This window comes from Carassius carassius, chromosome 9, assembly GCF_963082965.1.
Source record: "Carassius carassius chromosome 9, fCarCar2.1, whole genome shotgun sequence".
Taxonomy (NCBI): Eukaryota; Metazoa; Chordata; class Actinopteri; order Cypriniformes; family Cyprinidae; genus Carassius; species Carassius carassius.
In genome coordinates, this window is record NC_081763.1 from 11646285 (window position 1) to 11666875 (window position 20591).

Genomic DNA, 20591 nt, shown 5'->3' on the forward strand with positions numbered 1-20591 from the left:
TTCCAAGTGCGTCAAAAAGTGCGTGCGGTTCGCTCCAATACAAGTTAACATGAGAAATATCAGACAGTCTCGTGAGCCGCGCGTCTACAGCAGCAGAGGCTTCGAGTAAACTGTATAGAGAGAATACCAGCTGCAGTTTGATAGTAGGTCAGAAAACCCCTCCAAGCAATAAGGATCTTGTGATTCCTGTCCAAAATACACAATCATAAAGACACGCCCTTTTCTGTGGCTGTCTGGAGACGTGGCGCAGGTGAGTGATGCTTTTCCCATAGTATTGACAGTGCGTGATGCTGCTGCACCATAATTTAGTGGCAAATACAATTTAAAATGGCATCATCTCTAGATTACAGTTTGCATGACGTCTAGAGAAGTTTCCCCACTGTTATCCAATTTTTCTTCTTATAGCTTGTTATTATCATGAGGTTAGTGGTTTTAGACGTGTTTGTGCCAGCTAAGAGGGAGTTTAAGCTTGTTAATCATCATGCAGTCATGTTACAGATTGCTTTTACAGTGGGTGATGTTGTGCTTTCGTAAGACTGGCCAAGACCACACGAGACTGAAGGTCTTTATCGGCATAATGTGTTTACTAAAGCTTTTATAAGGCATCACGTGACAGCGTTAAGACTTACTGCAAATTCGACGCATTGAACATTCATGCAGCTTCTTCACTGCCAATATTAAAAGCACATTGTATGTTAAATCTTATTTCAAATATAGAATGCAAACATTGTGCATTGTTAATTATTTCATGTCTGTATAGCATCTTATTATTATTTATTTTTAATAAAACAAATAGCTTCACTAATCTGCCTGCTCCTTTTTTTTAAATAATAACTATTCTGTATGTGCCTCACTATGGTCTAAATCAAGAACATGTCTGGGTCAAAATGTTCTATTTTACATGAAGAAAGCAAATCTACTGTCACAATTTTCTCGCAGGAAATGGAGGGTATGCCGTTGAGCATGGGCAACTTGCGGACGCTGCCGTGGTACGTGGCGGGCTCTCAGGTGCTTGGGGTGGCTTGTGTGGTGATCACAGGTGTGTGGATGGGACATTACAGAGGAGGCTACGCCTGGGATGGCTCAGCACAGTTTAACGTACACCCTCTCTGTATGGTCCTCGGTCTGGTCTTCCTCTATGGAGATGGTAAGAATTAAGAGTATATATAAAATATGTGTTTTTTAAATCCTTATTTACCTGAAGTTTGCAAAGAGAAAATAAAAGAAGCATTGCAGTTCAAGAAATAATCAGAAATAGATAGTTTTGACTAGGGGGTCGACCGTTTATAAACCTGGTTGATTATCGGCACCGATATTAAGCCTTTTATTGTTATCGGTATCAGTCATTTTCAAATCCAAATTGGCAAATAAAATAATTTAAAAGGTTTTAAAGCAAGTTTTTTGCCAGAGCATTGCTATTCTTAATTTTGACATAAATTTTCATTTATACACCAGACATGCGTATTTATTGGTTATCGGTCTACTTGGTCAGTAATAATCGGTATTGGCCCTGAAAAACACATATCGGTCGATCCCTAGTTTTGACACCCAAGGCTACTTGGGCTACTTTGTTTTTCTGGGCTTTTAGGGATACAGCCCTGAATATTTATATGTATTTTCTGTATCTCAGCAGTTGAACACGCAGTTCCGCAATAGCCTACAAAATAAATCTTTTTTTTTAATTAAATACATTTTTAATACCTTAATACCTGCTGAGTTTGTAACGTGACCAAATGTTGCTATTATTTGACAATCAATCCATTTATTCCTTCACTCAAACAGTTTTTAAAACTACAAGATTGGATTAAGTTGCGGTTAAAATGTTCAATATAATATATGTGGTTGATATTATTTTACATAGTGTAAAAGTAAAAAGTCTAAAAATAGCTGGTTATAGAGAGCAAGAGATTCAATGTAATGGTCTTATAAGAAATCTGTGTGTCTTCTGTCGCTCAGCCTTTATGATGTGTGTGTGTGTGTGTGTATGTGACTCTTTGCTTTCAATAAAACACAAACAATACGAACAGAAATGGCCAGCTAATGCCATTAGAGCTAATATTGGATTTGCTTCCTGATTTTTGTGTATATACTGTATAAATGAATATGGGCTAGGCTAATTCATGGTTAGTTTTCAAACAGAGATCAAGCCCTGCTGAGAGTCAATATTGTGTGCTTTTCTCTATTACTCAGTAACTGCTATAACCAAGGTTAAAGGAAAGAAAATAGTAAAAGAGATATTATTAAACATAATCACAGTTGCTTCATGGTTCTTCCATCTGGATACTTAAAACACTCAACAGAGACAGATACTAATTGCGCTAATATCTTTAGCAGTGGCTGTCTGATTTAAAGTCCTTGTCATGGCAATTCAATTAGGACATTATACCAGAAAGGTCATTGGCCTATTAAAGCTTTAACTGCCCCAAAAAGCACCAGTAAAAACAGCCCAGAGGGGATCTGTCTGCTTGTAGAAAGGCCAAAAAGACACATGGGAATAAATCCTTAGCCTGTTGTTTGTCAGGTTACTACATCTGTAGAATTTCAAACCTGACGCAGACTGGTTTTGGTCCTGTACCTTTAAGACTTTTATATTTCTTCTGTTAGTTTATACTTGTAATGCTTTTATGATTGGCTAATCTTTTTGCATGTCAAAATATGACTTTTTTTTCCCCCTTGTTCTTTCTCTTCCATAGCTGTTCTGGTTTATCGTGTCTTTAGAAACGAGACTAAGCGTACAGTGAAAATTCTCCACGCTCTGCTGCATATGATTGCCCTTGTCATCAGTATTGTGGGTAAGTTCAGCTTGTGTTTGTAACAGGTTCGAAGACAATATACTGCTCGTTTGGCAGCACTGTTGTTTTGTTGGGTATTTGTTCAGGACAGATTTTAGCTGTAATTCTCAACTGCTGCAGTCACAATCATTTTCAGTGTCTGATGTGCCATTTGAACCGTTAAATGTTCACAAGGCACAGGATTACCAGATATGCATTTTCAGAAGTGAACAACAATACGTACAATACATCTGCATTTAGCAGCTTGGGGTCAGCAAGATTAATAATAAAATAAATACTATTTTCAGATAAATAATTTTTTAAACTCTCTATTCATTAAGGAATTCTATTAAACCACACAACTGTTTTCAACATGGATTATAAGCAAATCAGCATATCAAAATGATTTCTGAAGGATCATGTGACACTGAAGACTGGAGTAATGATGCTGTAAATTCAGCATTGCATCACAGGAATGAACTACATTTTAAAATATATTCAAATCTAAAACAGTTTTTTTAAATTATAATAATATTTCACCATATACAGTATATATACCATATAATATCCCCTTCTATCTCTCTTCTTAGGTCTGGTGGCTGTATTTGACTTCCATTCGTCAGCTAAGATCTCTCACATGTATTCTCTGCACAGCTGGTGTGGTATGCTCACTTTTGTGCTGTTTATCCTACAGGTAATTTGCAGTCATTTCATTTTGACCAGCATTCTCCTTTAGATTTTCAAGAGGCCAGCAGAATGGAGTCTTCTTTGGAGTGACTGCTTCTGCTCTCATTTCCTCCAGTGGTTGCTGGGACTGGGATTTTTCCTTTTCCCATGGGCCTCTGCTCAGTTGAGGAGCTGGTATCTCCCACTGCACGTCTTCTTCGGCCTGTTGCTGCTGGCCATGTCTGTGGGATCCTGTCTGCTGGGAATAACAGAGAAACTGCTCTTCAGTATCATGTGAGTGTCAGTGAATGCATCTGGAAAAATATATCTGTCATTTTGAATTTAATTTTGAAAGGAGGAAAGGAATGAGTGACTATGTGCATGAGTCACAGTCGGAAAGAGAGTTACAATTGAATATCAATGATCTCTCACTATTTGGCATCAAATGCTGGTTTTATTCAAGATAATATTCCCGAATATTCCTCATTTACTGCGGAAATCATGAATACTTAAAGGATTTAATATACTGTGCATATGTTTATTAACTATATTAATCCATAAATAAAAACTCTTTCTCACATCTGGGTGACTGTTGGCAGAACCAAAATAAAAAAGTCCCCCAGACTGACGTAACTAGCAAATTTTTACAAAAAAATGTGTGTTTTGGTCGAAGTTGATCTGAAGCTTGTGTTATTTAAGATTTGCAAGCTACTAGTGTTTTTCTATTCATCTAGCAATTAAAATTTTATGGCACATTTCTTGTTCTTAGGGAAACTTACCCCAGGTTTACTAGTGAGGGGGTCCTGGCGAACACTTTAGGCTTGTTGCTGGTGTGCTTTGGGGTCGTGGTGGGTTATGTGGTGACGAGAGAAGATTTTAGGCGACCGCCGAATCCCGAGGAGGAGGCTCTCTCTGTGCACTTTAAGACCCTGTCAGAAGGAGAAATCCCCAGTTCTCCCTAATGTCTCAATACACTCCAAAACTGCCTTTCTGCCTTCCTACTTGTGTCCTAGCAAACCTGTCAGCCAGTTCCTCCCTTTGCAGTTTCCCCCATCCTTAGCATTAAAGTTACTCAGCAACAGTTATTACCAAGTTGTTATGACAGGATTAAATTGTAGGCTTGTAGGCTACAGAAAACTTATGTTCTTGTTATTATTGGAGTAATTAAATGTTGTATATATTTTTTTTAATTCATTGTTTGAGCGTTAGGGTTTTTTGTTTAAAAGTAATTTCTAATTGTGCCAAACCAAATTAACATGAAGAAAAAAAAAAGATATAAGTTGTATATACAGTGTCTGTAAATGTATTAGATTCAGGATGTACTTTCTTGTGCCTTAACATTTATTTGTACCAGACTGTACTGAAAAACTGAAATACTCTATAACGAAAACTATTATTATCGTTTAGAAGGCACACCACTAGACTAAACCTATCATTATATGCAGAAACCTGTTTTATGCCATATTTATATGAAAATATATTACAGCGCTGCCTGCATAAATTACTGAAAAATACTTGAAAAAATGTTGATTTGTTAAAATTGAATTCTCTTATGTCCAAGATCTGCAAAGAAATCATAATAAAAAAATCTAATTTATATTATTCAACTGAAAAAAAATGTCCTTTTTTTTTATCCAAACAGCACAGTTAAATAGTGAAAGTCTTTTGCGTAGTGTGGTGCTTGTCTTGCTGGTTAAAATCAGCTTGAAGAGGAGAGACACTGACTGTTTTACACTGTTTTGTGTGTGTATGCTGTAAACACACACATTCTGAAAGAGTGTGTTCAAATGATCTGTAGGTGCCTTTGTACTGTATTTTTGTGTTGGAGCGTGTTGTGTAGTGGCAATATTTTTTACTGTTTTCAGATTGATATAAATAAAATATTAGTATGTGTTCGTAATGCTTGCTTTAGAAGTTCAATGGGATTTTAAACAAAATAAATTCATGAGAAATAAGATTGACTCAATGGAAAATTATTTCACCTCTTTTTCTTTGAAGTGGTATTCTTTTTTTTTTTTTTAAATACGTTCATTATTTCTCTCATATATACAGATGATTGTACAGTTTACAATCGTGTAACTGGATAAAAAGTCCTCATTCACGTTTCAGATTTTTCATCCCAGAAAACATCACGGCTCACATTTACAGACAATTTACAGAGAATACTCCTTCGCAAGTCCAGTTTTAAACAAAGTCAAAATATTAAAGTAAAATACATACAAAACCTAAACTTCATCTGTTCTTTTTTATCTAATAAGGGAAACAAGGAAAAATATTGTGCCACAGTCTTTTCCCTCACACAAAGGTTTGTGTATTAGCAGAGAGCATGCGTTCTAATTCAGCAAATTATTTACAGCCATTTACAGTTTGGTCATACAAAAGGAAAACACACAGTTAAATACAAACACTGTTGTACAGTAAGCAGTATTCCAGGTCAACTCTGAGTGCCCCTCATATAACAGGTAAAATAATAATTAAAACACTGCAAAAAAGACCTGCTCTTTTTCAACAGCAGTTGAACATTGATTAGTAAAGCCAGATCCAGTGAGTGAATTGGACTTGCCACCATCTTCCCATAATAAGCCACCAAGACATCCGTAAAAAAAAAGTGCCTGACCTACCAATAGTAAATTAGTTCACTGGAATAACATGGGACAGGCTTTGACATCAAGTCAGGTTTCCCATATCTGAAAGGAAGTACTCACAGTTTTAAACAAACAAGGAAAACTATTTGAAGGCATGTTTCAGTGCACAAATAAACTCTCAAAACATAATGAATGAGATCATGTGGATTCTGATAGTGCAAGAGTTTCCCCTACGCCCATATCCCATGAGACAAAAAGTTTCTTTGGAAAACACAATTTCCACTTTAGTGATGTGACTACTATATAGCGCAAGAAAATTAATTGCTGTCCACCTGAATGCTACTTTCCTTGAGCAGATATGAAATTATTAACCAAACATTACAGATATTTGCATTGCGTTAAAGGTAGCGATTCTGTTGACCTTTGTAACCTGTTGACAAAAAATAAAAATGCCCCAAAAAAGTAAAAAAATATTTCACATTGCTGAGTGCATGTCAACTCAAGGCTGAAATCAAGAACTGAAAATGCAACTGCACTGAAATTTAGGTGTATATTTATACAAGCATAATTTAAAATTTTAAAAATGACTTTTTTGCTTTAGCAGTATTGATCTAGATTCTAGAATATTTTAGGTACATTTTCAACTTGAGACATAGCAAGATTCTCTGGCATTTTACTGGGGACAGTAATGAGAGCGTCTGGTCCAAGGGCCATGTTCAGCAATGTGTCCATGTCTGGCATTGAGCAGTCACCCTCTCATAAAGGTACAGAAAAGTACAAAGTTGGTGTACAGCAGTTACACAGGCCTATTATAACCCCAATGCGTCTTGATACTTCCATTTCTGTCTCCAGAGCAAATACTGTATAGATGCATTTGAATTGTACATGCTAGAATCACTAGATTCACATCAGTGAAATTCACCTTGAGAGGTCTGTATTATCATTATCAAGATATGGGCCGTAAAACGAAGAGATTAGATGGTCAACATATTAGATATTCCTTGAGAATGTTCTAATAAATCTTACACACAGACTCTTTATTTTTACACATTAGACTCCACAAAGGGTCTCTTTGGTTTAATGGGTGAGGTCGAGCCTTGCCTTTCATTTCGAGACATCTTCCTAAACTCATTGTCCTGGTAGGCCTGGGAAACTGGTAGAGTCCGTGCCACTTTCACATCCGGGTATGTGGGAACCTGGCTAACTCGGCCCATAGCATCTGCCCGGTCCCGCATCACACCAGAGGAGTTGGCGTAGAAATCATCATCCATGAGGTGGCCATTGTGAGCATTGTTGGTGCGGTTGTAGTACGCGATATGGCTGAGGGGTGCTGCTGGCTGCCCGTAGCCCATGTTGCTAGGGGAAGTGGCTGGACTGTTCACCACTGTATCCAGAGAAGAAACAGTCCAGGGTCGAGAACCCGAAGAGGATGATGCAAGCGAAGGCTGCTGCTGAAGGTATGGCTGAGTCCGTGCTGTCTTGTCGATAATGCCCATAAAAGGCGTGGTGCGGGAGCGAAGCGCTTCTCCTGGATATGTTCCACCCACCACCATAAAGTCTGTGCTTTGTGGAGGTGACACTGGTGAAAGATCATCATGGTAGCTCCCTTCATATGAAAGCTTTAGAGGGATCTCCATTTGCTGCGCAGAAGCTGACGCCCTGAACCCCGGGCCTAGGTTAGCAGCAGAACCTGCCACCAAACTGTTGCTGGATGGAGAAAAGTGTAGACCCGTACTGTGGGAGTGAATAAGGGGGCGTGGAGCTGGTGGGTGCTGTTTGGGTTCAGCATTTTTTGCACTGACTGGACGTCGGTGGGCTTGAAGGTTCTCTGGTGAACCCAGAGTCACTTGTCGCTCCATTTCGTGAGGCGAGACTGGATAGTAGGCACTCGACTGACTGCGGCTGATCTGTGGTGTCTGAGTGTAACGGACTCCTCCGTGATTGGGTCTGTAAGCAGAGGAGGGCCTCTTGGGAAGCTCGTCCTCCACAAGGCCAGGATCCATGCTGATGGCACGCTGGTACAAGACCCCTGCACTCAGACTGCCCTGAGGGTGAAGTGAGGAAGAGTACCCTCCATCACCAAGTTCATCCATGTCTCCTGGGCAGCGGGCGCTCATCGAGTGAGCAATCTGACTGTATGCACTACTACCCAGTACGGCACTGGAGTGCACTGCGGTGCTGGGCTGGTTGGTGCGGACGATCTGTGCCTTGGCTGGCTGCAACCACTGGGTCTGTTGTGATGGCTGGGAAGTTTGTTGGGACAATTGGAAAGAACGTTGGCTGCTCATCTTGGACAGAGGGGACTTGGGTCGCCCTGCAAGCTGGTCTTGCTGGAACCGTCCTGCAGAGGCAGACTGGGGACGGTACATGGCAACTCCCTCAGAGGTAGGGCTGGCGCGATATTGTGGTCCACGGCGTAATGGTGATGGCGGGGGGCTGAAGTGGTAGGACGCCTGATGAGTGGGACTGGGCCGGAAGTGCGAGCTCTGATGCGTTGGTGAGAGTGGTGGAGAAGAGGATTGGTAGCCTTGCCTGGTAGGAGAGGACACTGAAGGGGGACTGGGGCGAAGGTCATATGCTTGGCCCAAGTAGGGTGAATCATGATGGCTCGGAGATGGTGGCATGTTTTGAATGACAGGAAGTCCTGACAGTATAGTGTGGGGCTCAGCAGGAACACCAAGTGGTAGGCTGTCCAAATCCCGCTCAAGGTAATCATCCTCCTCCTCCTCAAACAAGTCCTGCACAGGCTCCATGTCTGAAATATGGGGCTCTTTTGGAGGAGGCGGGATCATGGATGGGGCTTGAACATGGGGTGGGGAAGGAGGCGGATCCAGCTCCTGTTGTTGTTCGACCTGAAGACACTCTTCTTCTACACGTTGCAGCAGGCGCTGGATCTCACGGTTATTGGGACATAGGTGCACAGCTTCACTCAGGTCCTCCAGGGCTGCGTGGAATTGCCTATAGTGAGGGAGACCAAGATTGAGAGCGAGTAGTAAGGTGGAATATGGGAGTAGAAAGAGAGAAACAAAGAAATATGCTTGTTAACAAATTAACTTACAGGTAAAGTCTAAGAAATGACTATTGCTAAATAAATATTCATAGTTCAGTGCAAGTCAATTATCAACTACCTGTTGTCAGTTACCACATGGAATAATTATGACTCATTCCTTCATTCCTTCAATCATTCTTGCACTAACATCAGAAGTCTATGGGTTAAGGACCTTTAACAGGATAAATGTAAATATATTGCTTTAATAGCACAGCCAACAAGACTTAAAACATGATACTAATGATGGTACCGTTTATGAACCCAGTCAGTGCAAATTTCTCTAATCTCTAAACTCCTGGTTTGACTGTGTTTGAAGTCAGTAAAACCTGAAAACTTTCATACAATACATGCAAGGAAACCAAAGGAAAAAGTTCACTCAAAGGAATTAGGTCAATAATGCATAACCAGCATTTTATTTTACCTAAACCAGTGGTCCCATCACAGAGATAATGATTTAGACAGTTAATTTTTTTGTTTACTGATTGTTTGTTCTTCTGGGATGCCTACAGACTTTGATTAAAACATCAAAGTTAACTAACCTGTATTGAACCCGGAACATTTCTTTAGTAATTTTACCTTTCAACAAAAATCATAGACCCAAAAAAACTTCTGGTTTTCCAAAACCAAGCAAGTTGATACAAGTGTTCTGGGCACAGAGAATCAAAGTAAACAAAATCGTGGGGAGAAGCAAAGGAATAAAATATGAATGATGGACATTCTGAGGAAAAATAATCTGATTGGTCAACAAAACATGAAGTATGAAGAACAGGCCTAATCCTGCTGTTGACATCTGATGATGCAGAAGTCAAGGGACTTAAATTGACTTCTACCTTGAAACTCTAGCATAGCACTACGTCAACCAATCGAAATATATTTGGCCAGTTTGGGTCATCTGTCAGCACTTTATCTGTGCTAGAGACAGAATGAGTTTTCAAGGCTGTCCTGCCTGTTGGTTGCTACGGTTACCTGCTGCTGCGCTTGGCACGGGCTCGTGCGTAATAGGCTTCATAGGATTTGGGTTTCAACTCTAGTGCCTTGGAGGCAAACTCCTCCGCCATCCCAAAGTCCTGCAAGCAACAACACGACCAACAGTCATACACTGAGCCATACATGAGTTCAGAGGGAGAACACACACACATATGTACATGCGGACATGCGCACAAACACACACACGCACGCACACACACACACACACACACACACACACTCAGGTTGAACATGAACATGTCACATTTATATGAGGATGTAAACACTGATTATTACAAAAATAAACACCAAAATACACATATTTAGTGCAAACATGATAAACAGACATACAAAAATGGAAATGCTTGTACACACACTTATAAAATGTATTGACACACATACAAATAAATGCTTTACAGGGACAGTGGGAAGATGCAGTCTGACAGCTCAAACCTCTTCCTATACTAAACCTAACAATTAAAAAAATCCAACAAATGTCAGAAAAACCCAATGAACCAATAAATCTGAAACCTGGATGAGCGTAAGATGGAAAGAAAAACTGCAGCATGAGCAGAGTGTATTGGGAGAGTTCAAGGGGATTTCTCCATCCAGAGAATGGAGGTTTCAAAATCCAAACTCAAAATGTTCTTTGGGTGATATCAAAATGAGAAATGATGTAGCCATAAAGGAGAAAAAATGGGTAGATCAAAATATATCTTAATACATCAATACTGTCTTTACAATCCTTGTTCTGCAACCGCTTTGGTCTTAAGTGTTTTCAAAAGCAATTAAGAACATTGACCAAATGCAAAACTAATACATGCAGTTTGTTGGTTAGGTAGTTGCCATTGCATGGATGCTTGTAAACAAGGAGATTTACAGCATACTTGCTGCTAGTTGTTGAAAGTCAGTTTCTACAGGCTGGTCAGTGGTAATTTAATACAGATATCATGGACTTTAGTTAGGGTAGACACCATATTTAATTGAACGCAGTAAAGTGTAAAGTGTGTTGCAATGCCTTAAGACACTTCAATAATTAGATTAAAAAAAAAAAATTACTAAAAAATCATAAAAATAAATATACAATTACATGTTTTTTAATAATTCACTGAATTAAAAAGATTTAAATATAAGACAACAGAACAGAAACTTTTCGTTATTAGAATCTCATTAAAATATAACAAATGACAACGCTGTTTTTAGCACAAGGCCAACCAGACACAGTTATCAGTGCATGCTGGGATAAAGTCCCAAAACTAGGAATTGACCGACAAGTCAAAAGTCAGTTTATATGAGGTGACCGATCTAAATTATTGTGGTCAGGGCAATCTCAATGCTTAATCATAATGTCTCTACGAGTAAAAAGAGACAGAAAGAGGAGAGTTGTATGAAACAGTTTTAGACTCACGTTCATTTTCCTGTGGCAACGGGAGAGGTTGAGCAGCAGAGAGACCTTGAGCTCACGGAAGGTCTTCAGGTCCTCTGTGAAACCCTCTCTTGGGAACTTCTTCAGGGCATACTGGTACCGTTGGGCGGCTTCTTTCACCTTTCCTTTCTAGATCAGCAAGACATTCTCTTAAGTCTTCAGTCTCTGGAGTATATTTTTAGCAATAGCCAAAATAACATTATATGGGTCAAAATTATCGATTTTTCTTTTATACCAAAAATCATTATGTTACTAAGTAAAAATCATGTTCCATGAAGATATTTTGTAAATTTCCTAGCATAAATATATCAAAACTTAATTTTTTGATTAGTAATGTGCATTGCTAAGAACTTCATTTGGACAAATTTAAAGGTGATTTTTTTGCACCCTCAGATTCCAGATTTTCAAATAGTTGTATCTTGACCATAAAACTGACACTTAAGACTGGTTTTGTGGTCCAGGGTCACATACATGTTTATGATCCAGTATAGTTTACTATTTACACACACACACACACACACACACACACACACACACACACACACACACACACACACACACACACACACACACACACACACACACACACACACACACTTCTTTGACTGTATATATTCACCTTATAGAATCCATCTCCTTCCTCTATCAGTTTGCTCAAAAGAACAATCATAATATCAGGTTTTGATGTAGCCATTGCCCATGTTGCAGGACCTGAGTGAAAAAAAGCGGCAAGGCAAAGAGTCAGAATGTGGTAAAAACTAGCTTGCTAATCTCAGAGGAACACAAAGGAATGAGCAGGCTGCCAGGATATCTTGCTTAAAAGGAGGCAAAGTCTATGAACAACATTTTTATATCACAAAAAGCCATGGCAACACACCAGACAAAAAAAAAATGAATCTCAAGCAGCTTGGCTGTTTATACCTTGCCGAAATTTAAAATCTGTGTATACTGGCAATAAAAACATCGAGTCCAATAGCTACTGAACTTGCAGTCAACATGCTTGAGCTCTCTGTTGAGAGCCTGAACAGAGGTCATGTGTTTTTACTGGTTTGGACTGAATGTACAGTGGAGGGAGGATGGGAATAAGAGATTGATAGTGGTCTATTAGAGCTGTAGATTTAGCCATGGCCAGTCAGCTGCAGTATGCAGGCAGGCAGTGATTCAGTGCAATTCATGCAAGGCACAGTCAAGAACACGCTAAGATGCACAGGATCAGGTAACAAACTGGCCAACAGTCTGAAAAAGCCAAACTTACAGGAACTGTGGAAAAAACAAAGGCATTTGTTCACACAGGATGCATTCTTGCATTTAAAAACAGCTAGATGCAAAAGAACCGGACAATAATCAGATATCTCAAGTATTTAACTTTATACAGCATTTTCAAAGTCTGAGCTAATGGCACAAGGTGCTCAAAATTTAGCAAGATGAATTGCGACAATCATAGATGTCCATTGTAGTACTATTGTAGTACAGCAGAGAATCCAGGATAATAGAAAGGAAAGCAGCTGTCTTGAGATGCTTTTTAAAACTACAGCATCTTAAAAATGTGACATACGTGGTGAAAATGAGCACGACCGACAAAGACATCTATCGCAATGTGGCACTGCAACAGAATAGAACAATAAAGGTTTCATGATAAAATGCAATGCTAATGGCGCAAATAGCTGCACTGCAGCATTGAAAGGCGTCCATTATAATACAACATCACAAAAGAATTGAACAAAACGCAGGCATCTCAAGATGATTTTTTAGATTCTTTTGACACAGCATCTTAAAATGCGATGCCAATGGCGCAAGATACTGCAAAACAAGCATTGCAACATAAAAAAATGTCCATTGGAAAACAACAGCAGGCATCTCGAGATTAGTTTTTAATTTCTTTTAACTTAACACAGCATGTTAAATGTAACACTTTTCTCTAAGATGCAGCAAAAAAAGCAAGAAGCATCACTACAATAAAAGACATCCATTGCAATATGACAGTACAATGGAATAGAACTCGAGATTATTTTAGCATTTTTATATACATACAACAAAATAGCAAAAAAGCCTCACAACAATGAAAGACATCTATCGCAAGATAAAAAACAAAATAAATGTAGGTATCTCGTCTGTAACTTCTTTTCACCTGATACAACATTTTAAAATGCAATGTTGAAGAAACTGCCAGCAGTCAAATATGACTCTCTAGCACATGATTACATAGAAAAACAGTTGCAAAATAGTGCAAGAATGCATTCTGTGTTAACGCTCCCCAAAAGTGCAAAACATTCAGCATGTAGAAACAATCTGCAGCATCATGCAAAAATGCAACACTGGTTTTCATACATGCAGCCATGCAAGCAAAAAAGCAGACAAATTGAAATACCATTCAGAATTTTGCAGTACAAAATTACACAAAATCCTCTCATGTTTATGGCTGATAGCAGCTCTTTCCATTGTAGCATTAAATGGTCTTTCACATTCGGGCACCCAAAACACTAACAGACCTGACCAATGGAGAAGGGACCACACAGCTAACGAGATGGAGGGACAGTCAAAAATGGCAGATGGGGCGCACAAAAGTCTGCGTTTTACCTCGGGCACGAGTGGGGAGTGTCTGACATCCTGGTTACGAGGAGAGAAGTGGTGGGAAGGGTCACGAGTGAAAGGGTGACAGGTTATTGGGGTAGAGTGAAGCAGCATGGGAAGGGCATCCATATCAGACAGGGAGCAAAGGTTTATAAAAACAGGGAGAATGTGATAGAGAGTCAAGAGAAGAGAACAAGAGAGATTTGATAGTTAGTGGTTACGGGTGAAGGAGTGACGTGAAAGGAAGAACAAGGAAGATCAGCCATGGCAAGCAGCAATGTTAGCAAAAGCAATAAGCCCATCCTGATCAGCTGCAAATCAGTGGAGTTCTGCAGTTCGGTGGAGAGCACACGAGAAGGAGGGTTAGACTCACAGGGAGGGGTATGGAGGAGAAAGACATCTACACCTGAAGCTAATTTCATGTGATTGTCACGATATAGTCAATGCATCTGCCGTTTGTGTTTCTGATGCATTTCTTTAAGGTATAAGCATTGGCATTGATGCTGCGCTCCATTCAAATGTGAATGTGGGATAGTCCATTCAAAAGTTCGGTGTCAGTAAGATATGTTTATTTTTATTTTTGCTAAGGAAATGAATACTTTTCAGTAAGACATGTCAGTAAGAATGAACTTGATTAATGTTGTCAACATTGATAATAATACAAATGTTCCTGTAGGATCGTGTGACACTGATGCTGAAAATTCTGCACTGAAATCCTGCACTGGAATAATTACATTTTAAAATATATTAAAATAGAAAACTTTTAATTTGTAATACTACTACTACCACTACTACTACTAATAATTATGATTCACATTGCTGTTGTATGATATTTTTGGTCAAATAAATGCAGCCTTGGGGAGCATAAAAGACTTCTTTAAAAAATCTCACCAAACCTAAACTTTTCAACAGTAGTGTATAATGAACTAAGCAAAAAAAAAAGGAAATCTTGTTTGCGCTAAATGTTCTAACTTGCTTCTCTGTTTCCATTTCCAAAAATATTTCACTGAAACAATTTTTAATGTTTTAAAGAGAACACAACTGACCAAAAAAAGGAACAGAAACTGAATTTGTGTCCCAAAGAAAGCCGCTGCGGCTCTTTTTTTAAATGTAGTAAATGTACTTGGAAGTCTAACTTGAAGAGCATTTTATTCGATTTTTCCAAGTAGGATACTGGTGATTCTGACTTTCCATATTGAATGGAGTGCAGCATTACTAACCATTACAAACCAGCTATATTATTCTCTCTCTCTCTCTCTCTCTTTTTAACAGTAAAACTAATCGTGTGAACTGGTATGTACAAACATTTACCACAGAAAATATTTACTGAACAAGAAGATAGTTTAGAAATAATTGTTTCTGTAAGAACAGTTCCCCTTCCAGCCTACCTATCTTGGCACCCTTCTTGAGCAGCGCCACCACCACTGATGTGTTCCTGCAGCCAACTGCACGATCCAGTGGACGCATGCCGCTGTAGTCCACATGCTCGATCATCGCACCGTGATCCACCAGATACTGCACCTGGAACCACATCAAGACTACAGCTGTGGCTTGTTTTCTGTATATCCCCTATGTGTTATCTGTTCAAAACCATTAGCATATGCATACACATCCCATTTTGGAAATTATTTAGATTATAGTTCATCCAAAAATGTAAATTCTGTCATCCTTTACTCCACCCTCCACTGTGTGGGTTTCTTTCTTCTGTTGAACACAAAAGATGAAAATGGAAAAATATTGTTAACCAAACAGTTGATGCTAGACACTGACTCCCATGCAATGGAATTCAATGGCTACCGTCAACTGTTATCAGCATTCTTCAAAATATCTTCTTTTGTGTTCAACAGAAGCCAGTCATGTAAGTTTGGAATGACAAGAGGGTGAGTAAATGATGACAGAAAACTTCATTTTGGGGTGAACTATCCCTTTAAGGTCTAGATCCACTTTACAGTAGTTCACTATATCAAAACCAACCACTTCTGAGTCGCCGTAAAAAGCGGCAAGGTCCAGTGGAGTGCGGCCGCTCTTGTCTGCATGGGCCGTCGCCGCACCTCTTTCAACCAGAGCACGGACCAATGGGAGGTGGCCTTTAAGACACGCCCAGCTCAGTGCTGTTAGCCCCTCCTTGTCCATCAGAGATAATGAGGCACCTGTGAAATAAGTTAGAAAGCAGTCAGAAGGTTAGAGAGGATTTTTTTAAATGGCTGATATATCCTCCCCCTTTATATTCTAGTGCATGATCAGAACAGCTGTACCTTGAGCCAGCAGGAACTCAGCCGTGCCCAGATGTCCCTCAGAAGCAGCCATCATTAGAGGAGTTCGTCCCTGTTTATCAGGCATGTTCACATCAGCGCCGTGATTCAGCAACAGGTCCACTATCTGCACAACCAACACCGACATCTCAGACTAAAGCAAAAAACACGTGTGCAAATTAAAAACGACTTTTGAGATGTAGGAGGTGCTCACCTGCCAGTGTCCCTGGCGCACGGCGCTGAAGAGTGGCACGATGCCCCTGCGGTTGGGCTGAGCCACAGCGGCACCCTGCTCCAGTAAAAGACGACACACGTCCAGCTTCCCCCGACCTGCTGCTGCTGTCAGAGCTGAGATATTGAAAGAGTCTCTTTAGTGAGTAATCCATGCACTCATATTGAAATGAAAACACAGAGTACAGGTTGTCTGGTGGTGTTGCACCTGTTTCACCCCACAGTGTGTCAAAGTTATTTATCTGCGCTCGTTCCTCCTCTTCCTCATCTTTCTCGGGGAGGTCAAGCAGGTAGGATACAATCTGTGAATAAATCAGAATTATAATCAGAATTAAGTTTATTGCCAAGTATGTGTACACACACCTTTAATTTGTCTTGGTGACAAGAGCTCAGTTCAGGCATACTACAGATACATAGCGATAAAGGCAATATGACACGATCATTTTTTTTTAAATATAATACAAAATGTAAAAAATCTAGAATTGAAATAGAATTACATATGTACAGATAAGCTATTTACAGGTAGATGCGCAGTTGTGACACGCTATGTGTGTATCACATACACATTATTTTTAATTTGTAATTCTAGTTAGTCTGATAAACATTTTTATAAAGTTTTCACACTGTGATTCTTTACTATTTTAATTTTTACCAAAGTTAAACTGAGATATTAATGATATCATTTATTTGTAATATTTTATATTGTATAATAAATATAAAATTCTATATAAAAAAATTATGAAAAGCATATGAAACCATGAATAGATAATAATAATAGCTAATGAATACCATGCATATTAAAATATATTTTGTTCTGAGAAATATAAAAACAAAACAAACAAACAAAAAAAAACATTTAAAAATAAAAATCTTGCATTATAACACTGTATGTCATTACTGATGCTTTTGATCAACAATTTTTTTTTTAATGTATCCTGAATAAAAGTACTGATTTCTTAAAAAAACAAAAATGTACCTCTGTATAGCCCATACTGGCGGCTGCTATGAGGGCCTGCTGAACTGCATGGCTCTTGTTGAAGGATCCAGCCTGCTGTCCGTCTGTGTTCCACTCGCACTGCAGCAGATACTTCACCACATGAAGATGACCCCGCAGGCCGGCGTGGACCAGCGCACACTGACCGTTCTTATCCAGGTGATCCACCTGAACAGAAACACACAGGAGAGAGAGACTGAGATCAAAATCAACAGCCACCACCCTGCGTTTGTATTGTTTATACAGTACATCTCTATCTAGACATGCATGGCTGACCTTGGCTTTCCTGCTGCAGAGGGCAGTGATGATGGGTAGGTGACCTGCGGCGGCTGCGTAACCAAGAGGAGTGAGTCCGCTCTCTGAAACGCCATCCACATCCGCCCCACACTCCAACAGCAGAGCCACAGTCTCCAGGTAGCCCAGGTGAGCGTGGACACACAGGATGGGGGCGTTATTCAACACCTCTGTACGATAGTTCACGTTAGCTCCGCCCATAATCAGCAACCGAGATACCTGGAGGAAGAGAGGAAGATGAGGATGTGGAGGAGTAGATGGAATAAAAAAATAAGAGTGGAAATGTTTATCGGGATTAAAAAACTGAAGAAATAAAGACATTTCCAATTATGATATATATTGTAGTTTAATACAATCAATATGAACAACTTCTATACTAATAAAACAATAAGGAAAAATTACTAGAAAAATAAGATAAAATAAGTAGAAAAAAATTACATTACCATCTAAAAGTTCTGGGACACTGAGTGTTTTTTAAAAGAAATTAATACTTTTATTCAGCAAGCATGCATTAAATTGATTAAAAGTTAAAGGGTTAGTTCACCCAGATAGCAAATTTATGTAATTAATAACTTACCCTCATGTCGTTCCAAACCCGTAATACCTCCGTTTATCTTCGCAACACAGTTTAAGATATTTTAGATTTAGTCCGAGAGCTCTCAGTCCCTCCATTGAAGCTGTGTGTACGGTCTACTGTCCATGTCCAGATAGGTCAGAAAAACATCATCAAAGTAGTCCATGTGACATCAGAGGGTCAGTTAGATTTTTTTGAAGCATCGAAAATAACTCCGACTTTATTCAGCATTGTCTTCTCTTCCGTGTCTGTTGTGAGAGAGAGTTCAAATCAAAGCAGCTGGATATCCGGTTCGCGAACGAATCATTCAGTTCACCAAATCGAACTGAATCGTTTTAAACGGTTCGCATCTCTAATACACATTAATCCACAAATGACTTAAGCTGTTAACTTTTTTAATGTGGCTGACACTCCCTCTGAGTTCAAACAAACCAATATCCCGGAGTAATTCATGTACTCAAACAGTACACTGACTGAACTGCTGTGAAGAGAGAACTGAAGATGAACACCGAGCCAGATAACGAAAAAAACATTGACTCATTCACGAGTCAAGAACCGTTTCTGTCAGACGCGTCCGATTCGAGAACCGAGGAGCTGATGATACTGCGCATGTGTGATTCAGTGTGAAGCAGACCGACACACAGGGCGTCTGAACCGAACTGATTCTTTTGGTGATTGATTCTGAACTGATTCTGTGCTAGTGTTATGAGCCCGGGTAAACCGAAGGCTTGAATCAAGGGCAATCATCGCAAAAGACCCCATTATACGTCGAGCGCAAAAGAACCGGTGAACTGTTTTCTTCAACCTGTCTAATGAATCGAACTGTCCGAAAGAACTACTGGTGATCCGAAAACCGATGCAACCGGTTCTTCAGTCGTGAACGAGTCAATCTATTGTTCGTTATCTTGCTCGGCTCGGTGTTCATCTTCAGTTCTCTCTTCACAGCAGTTCAGTCAGTGTACTGTTTGAGTAAATGAATTACTCCGGGATATTGGTTTGTTTGAACTCAGAGGGAGTGTCAGCCACATTAAAAAAGTTAACAGCTTAAGTCATTTGATGATTAATGTTTATTAGAGATGCGAACCGTTTAAAACGATTCAGTTCAATTTGGTGAAGCTGCTCTGTTTTGAACTCTCGCTCACAACAGACACCGAAGAGAAGACAATGCTGAATAAAGTCGTCGTTTTTGCTATTTTTGGACCAAAATGTATTTTCGATGCTTCAACAAATTCTAACTGACCCTCTGATGTCACATGGACTACTTTGATGATGTCTTTCTTACCTTTCTGGACATGGACAGTAGACCGTACACACAGCTTGGAGGGATGGGAAAAAACAAATGGAGGGACTGAGAGCTCTCAGACTAAATCTAAAATAACTTAAACTGTGTCCCGAAGATAAACAGAGGTCTTATGGGTTTGAAACAACATCAGGGTAAGTTATTAATTACATAAATTTGCTATCTGGGTGAACTAACCCTTTAATATTTAATACTTTGTCACAAAACATTATTTGTCACATAACTTTTTATCTACATTAACATTTCTAATTAATTTTTTTTTATTTAATTTTAAATTACAAATGATTTAAAAATTTTATCAGCTAAAAACATTAATTTAAATGTTTTTTAAATATATTAAACAAAAAACAGTTATCATAAATTGTAATTATATTTCACAATATTACAGTTTTTACTGCATTTTTGTTCAAATAAATGCAACATTGTTGATAATAAGAGATTTCCCCCCCAAAAAAAACTACAAACCCAAAGTTTTGAAAACTAGAGTATAAACTTTTTGGAAACAAATAGTTTTTCTTTAATTATGTAATGTTCTTGAGAGATTTAAGAGACTTCTTTCAATAACTTAAACTTAACTGAATGTTTACATTTAAAATATTTTCCTTACAAATAAATACAGTTAATTGCAGATATTTTCAGGTTTTCTATGACTGTGGGAATTCTGTTTATAGATACACACACACACACACACACACACACACACACACACACACACACCTTGATGTTTGGAGTGTAGAGATTTCTCAAAGAAGTCAAAGCTGCAGAGAGCCCTTCTGTACTGTAGGACACCCACAGCCCCTGCAGAACTGAAGAGGAAACCCCAACCTTCTTACTCAGGCCCTGCGTCCAAGAGACAATGTAGTTAATAAAAAAAAACATCAATGGTAATGTAATATAAACCTATTTCAAAAG

The 20591-nt window shown here is 39.0% G+C and overlaps 2 protein-coding genes across 4 annotated transcripts in view; one reads left to right on the plus strand and one right to left on the minus strand.

Annotated features, from left to right (window-relative positions):
* Window positions 1–4614, plus strand: LOC132148951 (transmembrane ascorbate-dependent reductase CYB561). Of its 2 annotated transcripts, none has more exons than XM_059557768.1 (6): window positions 1–147; window positions 940–1147; window positions 2694–2792; window positions 3362–3465; window positions 3574–3731; window positions 4207–4614. In XM_059557768.1, exons 2-6 carry the CDS (start codon window positions 943–945, stop codon window positions 4397–4399), a joined length of 759 nt encoding a protein of 252 aa, XP_059413751.1. In that variant the 5' UTR covers window positions 1–147; window positions 940–942; the 3' UTR covers window positions 4400–4614. The 2 variants fall into 2 exon arrangements, with proteins under 2 accessions (XP_059413751.1, XP_059413750.1); XM_059557767.1 differs by having other exon boundaries at window positions 4–250.
* Window positions 4615–5402: 788 nt separating this feature from the next.
* LOC132148952 (protein TANC2-like) overlaps window positions 5403–20591 on the minus strand; it is a 166690-nt gene continuing 151501 nt past the window's right edge. The window contains exons 13-24 of one of the 2 annotated variants that reach the window (XM_059557769.1): window positions 20397–20519; window positions 17788–18024; window positions 17494–17679; window positions 16726–16819; window positions 16501–16634; window positions 16290–16413; window positions 16009–16184; window positions 15423–15555; window positions 12083–12174; window positions 11446–11592; window positions 10038–10138; window positions 5403–8980 (exon numbers count right to left, since the gene is read on the minus strand). In XM_059557769.1, the coding sequence (XP_059413752.1) occupies window positions 7066–8980; window positions 10038–10138; window positions 11446–11592; window positions 12083–12174; window positions 15423–15555; window positions 16009–16184; window positions 16290–16413; window positions 16501–16634; window positions 16726–16819; window positions 17494–17679; window positions 17788–18024; window positions 20397–20519 (3462 nt within the window). In that variant the 3' untranslated portion in view covers window positions 5403–7065. The remainder of the gene's footprint in view (window positions 8981–10037; window positions 10139–11445; window positions 11593–12082; window positions 12175–15422; window positions 15556–16008; window positions 16185–16289; window positions 16414–16500; window positions 16635–16725; window positions 16820–17493; window positions 17680–17787; window positions 18025–20396; window positions 20520–20591) is intronic. The other variant, XM_059557771.1, reaches the window with a different exon arrangement.